Source organism: Mus caroli, chromosome 5 (genome assembly GCF_900094665.2).
Source record: "Mus caroli chromosome 5, CAROLI_EIJ_v1.1, whole genome shotgun sequence".
NCBI classification, from domain to species: domain Eukaryota; kingdom Metazoa; phylum Chordata; class Mammalia; order Rodentia; family Muridae; genus Mus; species Mus caroli.
Genome location: NC_034574.1, coordinates 107,817,441 through 107,828,310, shown reverse-complemented (window position 1 = coordinate 107,828,310; position 10,870 = coordinate 107,817,441). Strand labels below are relative to the sequence as shown.

General features: G+C 46.3%; 1 protein-coding gene and 1 pseudogene across 7 annotated transcripts in view; one reads left to right on the top strand and one right to left on the bottom strand.

The window, feature by feature from the left end:
• LOC110294755 (serine/threonine-protein phosphatase 4 regulatory subunit 2-like) overlaps window positions 1–10,870 on the bottom strand; it is a 28,854-nt gene that overhangs the window by 3,635 nt on the left and 14,349 nt on the right. For 6 of the 7 annotated variants that reach the window (XM_021163195.1, XM_021163200.1, XM_021163199.1 and 3 more), the window contains 4 exons: window positions 7,496–7,606; window positions 6,941–7,044; window positions 4,990–5,014; window positions 3,216–3,284 (listed from right to left, as the gene is read on the bottom strand). In XM_021163195.1, the coding sequence (XP_021018854.1) occupies window positions 3,216–3,284; window positions 4,990–5,014; window positions 6,941–7,044; window positions 7,496–7,606 (309 nt within the window). The remainder of the gene's footprint in view (window positions 1–3,215; window positions 3,285–4,989; window positions 5,015–6,940; window positions 7,045–7,495; window positions 7,607–10,870) is intronic. The other variant, XM_021163198.1, reaches the window with a different exon arrangement.
• On the top strand, window positions 9,852–10,312 carry LOC110294756 (annotated as a pseudogene).

Genomic DNA, 10,870 nt, shown 5'->3' with positions numbered 1-10,870 from the left:
CAGATCTCATTGCGGATGGTTGTGAGCCACCATGTGGTTGCTGGGATTTGAACTCTGGACCTTCAGAAGAGCAGTCGGGTGCTCTTAACCACTGAGCCATCTCACCAGCCCTTACAGCCACTTTCTTTCAGCTGGGTAACTATTTGCCGTATGTGCGTGCGTAGTGCCGTACTACTGACATGCAGAATTGTGAGCTCAAGTCCCCTCCTCCACAAGGCCAAATGTTTTGTGATGGTCATGGGAAACTGACTGATAGTGGATTTACAGCCCTCTTCTCTGGGTTCTCAGACATTTACTAGGTTCTGTGGACTCTGAGGCCCTGTAGGAGCCTGCAAGGTCTTGCAAGCCTTTGAGTAGGAGAGAAAAGCTGGAGGATCAAATTTCAGTTCTCCTCACTCAGTGCAGCTTCTACTTCCAAACATACATTCTTTCTTTCCACCTGACCCTGATGCTGTGTGTGTCCATATGTGTGTATGTGTCCGCATGTGTGTCCATGTGCATGTGTTGTATGTGTGCATGTATGTCTATGTATGTGTGTATGTGTGAGTATGTGTGTGTCTGTCCGTGTGTGTGTGCATGTATGTGTATGTGTGTATGTGTGTATGCATGAGCATATGTGTCTATGTGTGTTTGTGTGTGTCTGTCCATATGTGTGTCCATTTTTGCGTCCACATGTATGTGTGCCCATGTCTGTGTGCATGTGTGTCCATGTGTATGCGTGTGTGCATTTACATGTATGTCCATGTCTGTGCGTGCATGCGTGCATTCATTGAGGTATTTAGGCTCAAGGAACAGAACACAGGCCATGAGATGACGATGTTATCCTGTCACCCTATAAACGTGGTCACTGGAGACATGAGCTGCAGCTGCAGGGCTGGGATTCTCAATGTTTGTGTTTTAATTAATATAATTTGGACAAAGCATTGGTCAGAGGGTAAAGAGAGGGCAAAGATGAGGAAATCTCAGCCCCATTCTCTTCATATTAGCTCACAATTTGCTGCCTCATCTCATTATACATTGCTCGCTGGGCACAGACAAAAGGCCTGGTCATTCTGTAAAGTCCTCTGGTTACTAAACCAACGAGTTCCGTTAACTCCAAGGCCCAGCCGGACCCCAACAAGGCCCAGGGCATCCTGTTGAGAAGCAGCAAGAGCCCCTGGGGAACAGGAGGGGTGTGGTGCTCTCTTCAGGAGCCACCCTCATCCCCAGAGCTTGTCCTAGTGAGGAGACAGGTGGGCCCCGTGGGATGAACAAGCTGGGGGGAGAGGCTTTCTGCTTTCCACACATGAGCGACACACGTGAGCGACATCACAGCTTGGGAGGACTGCGGTGGTTGTCTAGGGCTGAGCTGGGTGGGTAGGAGAAATGAGGACACAGGTCCTGCTGTCAGAGTGAATAGTCAGGACTTCCATATGAAAGGAGGGCTCATAGCACAAGCAAGTGGCAATGTAAAGATCTGATATCTCTCAGAGCCCCATCGGTGTACTAAGCGTGCCCTCTGCTGGACTCAAACCCTTAAACTCCTCTCCCTGAAACGCCGCCTTTCAGTTGTACATTCTGTGACTCTGGAGGCTCCGTTCGGTTTTAATGTGACAATGATCCATCAACAGTGTTTACCCAAGGACCAGTTGGGAGGTGACTTCCCGTGGACAGTGAGCCTCCACAGAAGCTGCCTCTGTCCTGACCACAAGGAGCTCGGGGAACCCGGGTCTCAGGACCGACTCTGAAGTCCGTCCTCCTGCCTCACACTCCTACCACAGTGGGGCGTGGCCTGTGGCCTTATCAGGGGTCTCACTGCTAAGGATGGGCTGCGCCCACATCTCCATGCTTATGATGTGGTAGTTGGAGAAATGGGTTCTGAATCCTGCGACTGGGAAGGACTGTGAATGAGTTGGGTGAGAACGATCTATCTAATCTGGAGACCGGTGACATACGAGTGTCATTGACGAGTGATGTGTGTATCTTTCCTTTGACCACAGATGTGGAGCACACCCTGTCCATTTAGAACCCCATCTGGGTGAATGGGGTGTAATCCATTGCCCTTCCTTGGGAGCCGTATGGCATTCAAAGGGCTGCATGCATATGAAGTCGGAATAATACCTTAGACTTTGTGAGCACCTTGTGAAGGTCTGACCACCAGTGGGATGCTGCTTATGTGTGCCAGGTTCCCCCTGAGTTTGTCTAGACCATTTTTGCAATATACGATCATAGCCCCATGGGGATGCACATTTTGTTTGGGATGCTGACACTAGAAAAGTGGGCGTATGAACCATGCCGACCGACCAAACATGTACGAGGTTATGCAAAGGCACCCTTTGGGCTGTGACCCAGGGATTCTCACACCGAGCCCTGCACCACCTGAAAGGAACGCCGTCACTTCAGGTGGGTACAGAGCCTGGCCATGATTCTTATCTGGTCCTTGGTCATAGTTAGAAGCTAACTAAATCACATTGCCTGTCCGCTGCACCAAGCCATCCGGGCACTCCCACACTTCTTTCATCTAGATCGTCTCTAAGCAGGTCAGTGGTAATAGTAAGCATGCCCCATTTTGCATTCTTCTTGCATTGGCCCATAATTTAAAAGGGGCATTGGGCGGGGGAGGGGGTGTCATCATGGAGATTATACTGTCCTGTGTCCTGTGAGTAGGGTTCTGTCCACATGGGCACATGACTTAGAGAGATGCAAAAGTGGCCTGAGGCAAATCTACTTCTGTCACGACCATGAGGAACATGTTGGAGTGATGGCTGAGTGGTTAGAGCACTGGCTGCTCTTCCAGAGGACCCTGGTTCAATTCCTGTCACCCACACGATGTGTGATAACTGTCTGTAACGCAGGTTCCAAGGGATCCATGACTCTGAGGGCCTCTGTGGGCCCTGCACGTGTCTAGTGGATAGACATACGTGCGGACAGAACACCAATACACATACAAGCAGAATTAGAAGGCAAATGAAACGGGAGGTGTTCGTGAATGATGTCTGCATGAAGTGTGTTATATTGTTAGCTAGTGCAAAATCATCTTCTACTGAGGGAAGAAGTTGCTTGGGACTAAGCCGCTATGGTGTATATTTGTAATATTTAAAACTTCCTTAAAATTCCACCAGCACATGTCTGCTGTGCAACGGGTCTGCCTTCTCACAATCACCATCGTGATGCTATGGGAAACCACTACTGCTAGAGAGCAGTTTCTACCTTCTACCCAAATGCTGTCAACCTACTCGGGTATTCAATGGATTCTTCTGATCTTCTATGACAATGGAAGGGATCCCTCGAGCTCTCCAGGATGACTAGGGAAGAGAGGGAGACACCGTCAGTACCCCGGCACTGTTGCCCAGTGGGTTATGCGGGAGCATCAGTGGTTGGACACGGGGCAGGGACGGAAGGCAAAGGAGACGTGTGGGAGGGGATGGGGAGCTGAGGGCACCCCACGTGTAAAACTGTCTAAGTGCGATGAGCGTGAGGCGTATGATGGGTCCCAGAGCCACAGTCCCTTGCCTCCTCTGTAGCAGTCAGAAGCTGAGCTGGACCGTCACTATCTTCATGGTGACTTCTGAGATCTTTCCTTCCCCAGACCCACATAAGCTCCTTTACCTGTTCCCAAAAGGATTTGTTTACTGGACAAAAAAAAAAAGTGACCTTTGCCTAGCACAGTGTTTGTGTGCCCAGAGTGCTAACACTCGGGAGGCAGAGGCAGGAAGATCTCTGTCTGTGGATCCATGGCTGCAGTGGTTTACATCATTTCAGGCCAGGGCTTGAAAAGGGCCCTTTCTTAGGAGGTTGGATTTAAATTCTAGAAAAATACTCTATTAAATTTATAATCTCGGTTTTGATATAACTTCTAACAGTGGAAGCGACTGGATGTTGTCATTTTTGAATAACCACCTCAAAGGTGTGGCAATACCCCCTTCTTTGTCTTCTTTTTGTACAGAATGTGTGGTCATATCCAGGGGGAAGGTGGCTGACCAGCTCATGTGAGGTTACTGCCTCGGGACAATTCAGCTAGAGTGTGGCGTGTGGCATCTCAGCTCCCTCGTTGAGGTACACCATAGGTGTGCAGAAGGGGAGCTGGACTTGAGTAAGAACCAGTCGGAGCATTTTTTTGTGATGCAATGTGGTCCTTTAGACATGTTTGCTAGGGAACTTGAGGGTCTACAGGGCTTTAGAGAGTCAGCTCATTAACTCTTTGGTGCTAATCTGCTATGAGCAAGGGGTGTGGAAGAGCTCGAGCAGTCTTGGCAGATGTTGACTTACACTGTGGTACCGGGTACCTCCCCTGCCCATAGAGCAGGGGACAGAATGGGTGTGTGTGTGTGTGTTATATGAACATCATACTAATGACTTCCGAGTGGGCTTTTAAATTCACCGTTGCAGCCTTGGATTGTGTGAACACCGTGGCCACTTTCCAGTGATGGGCAGTGTCGGAAACGCTAGAGGGTGGAATCTCACCGGTGTTTGTCTAAACTGAAATGCCCTGGCATGGTGACTGTGGATCCCCTGATTGTGACTTTGAATATGGGCCTGCAGCTCAGAGCATCATCCTTGGGACTCATGCCTCATTCCTCATTTGCCTCTGGTCTCATGGAACCGTGAGCCCGGGACCAGTTAGTTCTGCAGTGTCTGCATGTGTGAAACTGGTATTGACATCAAGCTATTCTTGGGTTGAAGAAATAATAAGATAAAAATTTATGTCAAGTGTGTACTTTGTCCCCCCCACCACCTTTGGAGTGTGGGGGTTTATTCCACTTGGACTCAGCCACAGCTGCCTTCCAACACACAAATGCTGTACACAAGTCCGCACCACCAAAATGACATAGATGCTCTCAGCCATTGTGGATGGCTCTGATTTCTCATTGGACCGCCAACTCTGTGCGCTACGGCCCATTCCTCTTTTACCAGCTGGGAAACTAGAACCAGGGTGGATTTCCCAACAAAGCAGGCAAGAAATTCTATTCCCTCTTAGCACTTACGATGAAATGAGCTTGCAACACTTACCGTTCTCTTTGTCCAAGGATTCCACCTGTGGTCACGGGGAGAAAAATGACACCAGGATCAGATCCCTTGTGGTGATTATAAAACCACATGGAGAAGGGGGATCTATGCTGCCAGGAGCTCCCCAGGAGAAACTAGAAACTAGCAGGTGATCCCGTGAGTGGCTTCCCCGTGGGCTGTAAAACTGTAGTGGATGAGCTGAGGGGACTACATTTTAGGAAAGAGTCCTGCTATTAATCTGCTTCTCCTGTTACTATAATTATACGTAACAATCACTAGGTATTAGGCCACCCTTTGGAGCAGATCTCTGCAGAATAGCAAAGATGTCCTGTCTTGTAGTGATGCCATACTGATATATAGATGATTTCTTAATTCTTAATGATGGTCCTATAGGAATTCCTAAAATTATGCTAGTAATTATTAAGCCCTTTATAATAGGACCACTATTAAAGGCATCTCTGATGTGAAAACGTCAGTTAGAACTCTTCCAGTCTTTAGTGTCATGAGTTAATTGCTTCTGAGATAGAAAGTGGGCACTTACAACTTTAGAACAAATTCCAAGAGGTTGTAAGACAATTAACTGAAGGCCATAAAAGGAAACTAACGATTTATTGTAGGTAGGTGCAAGAACAGAAGATAAAATATTGGCTGGGTTTATCAATACAAAACTTCAATGGCAGCTTAATCACAAAATTATATTTTGTTTTTTTTTGTTTTGTTTTGTTTTTGTTTTTTTTGAGACAGGGTTTCTCTGTATAGTCCTGGCTGTCCTGGAACTCACTTTGTAGACCAGNACTCAGAAATCCGCCTGCCTCTGCCTCCCGAGTGCTGGGATTAAAGGCGTGCGCCACCACGCCCGGCTTTATTTTATTTTTTTATTTTTTTATTTTGGTAAAATTATGTTTTTTTTTTAACTTTCTATAAACCTGTGGAATCAGTGACAGAAAATGAATGTTTAGTTAAATAACTTGTCTTAATGAAAACAGGTGTAAACATCTCTGCTGTAAACTTCTTAATCAGTTTATGATTTGAATCTATATGTAAACTCGGGGTGAACCTTTCACCATATGATCTTGTATTCTGAGGACAAAGAGAGGTGAGAGAGAAATTTTTTGGAGAGAAAATTTTTAGAGGAGAATCATTTTGGAGGTGAGAATTTTTAGAGAAGAACTTAGAAATAAAGATTAGAATCACTTTCAAAGTGTCCCTTTTCTTCTTGTGAGTGACAGTCACTAGAAGAATGGGTGTTGTACACACTCCCAGTGCACTGGACCTAAGAACAAGGACTACTTAATGCCCAGCTGCTTGGAGATGACTGCTAAATAAATGTCAGAGATGCTGCAGTTTCTGGCCTCAGAGGAACTCAGGCAGGTGGGCCAGCTACCACTGCAAAGTAACTTAGACTTAAGACAGGTAAACATGTTTGTTGTTGTTGTTGTTTTTCGAGATAGGGTTTCTCTGTGTAGCCCTGGCTGTCGTGGAACTCACTCTGTAGACCAGGCTGGCCTTGAACTCAGAAATCCACCTGCCTCTGCCTCCCGAGTGCTGGGATTAAAGGCATGTACCACTGCTGCCTGGCTGGTAAATGCTTTAATATTAAAAAGAAACCCTAATTTTTTGCAAGACCAAGTCTTGCACCCGCTAACACCCTTTCCCCTCAGCTACCTTCAAGAGAAGAATTCTGAAGCTGTCCTCTGGCACTATACAGTGTCCCTAAAGTGGAGTCAGACGGCACTTGAGGCAGGCACAGGAGCTAGCCTCTAGCTGGTATCTGATCCTGACACTCACTGAGATCACCTTAAATCAGGCATCAGTTGGCACCAGACTTGCACTTGACATTTCTCCACAAAGGAAATTCTGTGGGCCTAGAGTTCAAAGTCTGACCTGGATTCCCAAAGAAGTAAACCAGTAAGATGATATGTCTACCTCAGACCAAGGAGGATACATGCCTTACCTTCCCAACAGACTCTTCCTCTTCCTCTTTCTCTTCCTCTTTCTCTTCTTCTTGCTCTTCTGAGCTGACACAGGGGACTACCTCCATGATGACCCTGTTGGAATCTGGTAGGAGGCAGGGTGCTCAGTCCATTGGCCTTGCTGATGAAAGGCTCAAGAAACGTGTGTGGAGTGGACAGAAATGTGGGAGGGGTGGAGGTGGCCGGGTGACATGCACAGTGTCCCGTACTGATTGGACATGTTCCTCAGCAGGTGAAAGAAGAACAGGGAGTGACCCCCAAACAGAAATGAAAGATACTAGAAGGACATCAGCAGTCTTGGCACTTGAGAAGCTGAGGCAGGAGGATCTCTGGAAGTTGGAGGCCACCCTGGGACATACACTGTTGCAAGTAGGTGTTCCTTTCGGAGGTTGCTAGTAACAGAATTGTCATTGCAGAGGGATAAAGGAAGGCATGACCCAACACAGTTACTGCTTCCCCTGAACATGTTAGTGAGAGCTGCTGACTGCATGAAGTTATTATTGGTGAATGGGCTCAAGGACTGAATTTTCACAGACCGTCATTGGGATCTGTGGACTCCACCCTGCTGGGTGGCCACAAACGGGTCCGTGTCCCGTAGACAAAGTGTCTCTTCCTCTGAGGCACATCTTCATCTGGGATGCAGCAACCTAGGAGATAGAAGGTGTTGAAGACAGTCGTTGACATCGCACATAGGCTAAGTTGTAGTAGTTATTTACAGTCAAGCGCTGTCTAGATTGGCATGTAATAACTGCATATTCTGAGGCACAGTCTGTTGCGAGATACGTTTATCATCCAGTGATGGCATTGGCAACATTACTTGCACATCACTGTTTGGTGAAGGTCGGCTGTGGGGTTTGGAGCAATGTGGGATTGAACTGGAAGACGCTCATACTGAGTGAACAGAATGCAGATCCACTCCATCTCACACATGGGGTATTAAGAAATGGATCAGAGGGCTGGAGAGATGGGCTCAGCAATTAAGAGCACTGACTGCTTTTCCGGGGGTCCTGAGTTCAATTCCCAGCAGCCACATGGTGGCTCACAACCATCTGTAATGAGATCCGATGCCCTCTTCTGGTGTGTCTGAAGACAGCTACAGTGTACTCATATATAATAACTAAATCTTTAATAGAAAGAAAAAGAAATGGATCTCTCAGAAGGTGTGAGAGAGCAGACCTGTAGCTGGTAGAGACTGAGAGGACAGTGTGACAAGTGGCCTTTAGGAATATGTTGGGTAAAAAATTTAATGTGTGTGTGTATGTGTGTGAGTGTATGTATGTATGTATGTATGTGTATATGTGTATATGTATGTGTGATTGTGTATATGTATGTGTATGTATGTACATCTGTATGTGTGTGTATGAGTGTGTCTATGCATGTGTGTATGTGTATGCATGTATATATGTGTGTATATGTATGTATATGTGTGAGTATGTGTATGTGTGAGTGTATATGAGTGTGTGTGTATGTATGTGAGTGTGTATGTATGTGTGTATATGTATGTATATGTGTGAATGTGTGTATGTATGTGTATGCATGTATGTATGTGTTTATATCTATGTATATGTGTGAGTATGTGTATGTATGTGTGTGAGTGTATGTATGTATGTATGTGTGTATATGAGTGTGTGTATGTGTATGTGTATATGAGTGTGTGTATGTGTATGTATGTTTGTGTATGTGTATGTATGTATGTTTGTGTGTATATTTATGTATATGTGTGAGTATGTGTATGTATGTGTATGTGTGTGAGTGTGAGTGTATATGAGTGTGTGTATGTATGTGTGTATATGTATGAGTGTGTATGTATGTATGTTTGTGTATGTGTGTGTATGTATACATGTGTGTGAGTATGTGTGTGTGTGTATGTATGTATGTGTGCAAGTGTGTATACAGAAGAGGGTGTTGGATCATATAGAACTGGAGCTAAGAGGTTGTTGTGGTTTGAATAAAATAGGCCCATAAGGAGTGTCACTGTAAGGAGGTATGGCCTTATTACAGAAAATGTGTCCCTGGGAGGTGGGCTTTGAGGTTTAGAAGCTCAAACCAGCTCTAGTGTCTATCTCTTCCTGCTGTGCCTGTGGATCCAGATGTAGAACTCTCAACTACATCTCCAGCACCTTATCTACCTGTGTGCTACCGTTCTTCCCTCCATGACGACAATGGACTAAACCCCTGAACTGACTAAACCCCTGAACTGTAAACCAGACACAATTAAATTTTTTCCTTTATAAGAGTTGCCTTGGTCATGGTGTCTCTTCACAGAAATAAAACCCTAAGACAGAGGAGGTTGTGAGTTTCCTCATGTGTTGCTGTTAATCAAACCCTCTTAGGTGCTCCTAACTGCTGAGCCATCGCCTCAACCCAGGTTATGGGGTTTTATTGCAGTTTGTGGCTGTCCTTAATAAAAAGCATCTATTGGGAAGTTAAGATTATTGACATTCAGACATTATTGCTAAAGTTGGGTCTTAATTTCTGTCATTTGTTGAGTTTGTGGTGTTTGCTTAGACCTCCTTTGATTGTCTCAGTGCTGCCTCCTGTGGCCCCTTGGATGTGTTTATTCTTTAAGTGTCCTCTGTAGAGCTGGCTTAGTGATTTTAAATTAATTATGGAGACTTTTTAATTTTTGTTTAGTTTTAATAGATAATTGTGCTGGGTATAATAATGTTGGTTGGCAGTTGCGGTATTTAAGAGCATGAATACATTTCTCCAGGCACTCTGGCTTTAAATTTTTCTATTGGGAGCACCCACCAGCCAGTGGCTGAGCTGGATGGGCACAGGTTCTAATCTCCCGCGCTGTGCTGCTGTTCCCCTAGCTGGGCCCTCCGGACAGCCCAGCTCCCAGCTCTGTGCAGCCCTCCGTCCTCCGGCCGCCGCCTGTATCCCTGGCCCATGGCCAAGTGCCCTGCGGCTGAGCCACTCAGGCTCCGTGTGCCTTGAGTACTGCTCCTGCTCAGCAACTTCAGAGCCGCCGCTCTGGGTCCCGCCATCTGGGACGGCTCGGCCCCCCAAGTGCCAATGGGGACGCGGGGATCACGGCAGAGCCTGCTTCTGTGCGCATGCGACTGCGACACAGCGGTAGGGGCCACAGACAGGAGCTGCAGGGCTGTAGCCTGGAGCCCGGAGAGCCACCTCCTGGTGAGCAGGAGGAACCCCGGGTCAGCCGGGCTATGGGCTAGCGGTGGCAACAGGGCGGGCAGCCCGCAGGTAGTTTGGGCAGTATAATACATTCCAGTATTGGAGGAACCCTCTGCCACCTATTGATCGGGCAGCTCTTGAAAATCTGAGTGCAAACAGCCTGGCAAACACTTGAGGACAGGAATGAAGGAGTTGAGATTGACATGGAGTCCTGACAGAAGGATCTGAAGAAATGGAATTCACTGATTTTGACGAGACCTAAAGGAAAAGTTCTTCTCCATACTTGAGATGAAACTTTTTTCAAACCTGGAGAATGAGGAAGAGTTTTGGGATTAAATAGCTCATGATTACCGAATCTTCGGATGGAGAGTTGTCCAGGATGTAGTACAACTGTAGACAAAAGTACTTTGTGTATGCGGTTTTTGATGAAAAAAAGTCTTGTTCGTGCTCTTGACTTTGAAGACGCTTATCTCGGAAAAGGAGGTTTTGACGGTTGTAGCGGAAGCACTCAGGTCTTCTGCGCTTGTTCTTCCAAATGTTCCTTGGTACCACAAAGCATATTTGTGGTACACGAAATGAATACATTTATATAGCGGATGCTAATTCTTTCTTTCTTTCTCTTTCTTTCTCTTTCTTTCTCTTTCTTTCTCTTTCTTTTTTTCTTTCTTTCTTTCTTTCTTTCTTTCTTTCTTTCTTTCTTTCTTTCTTTTCCTTCCTTCCTTCCTTCCTTCCTTCCTTCCTTCCTTCCTTCCTTCCTTCCTTCTTCCTTCCTT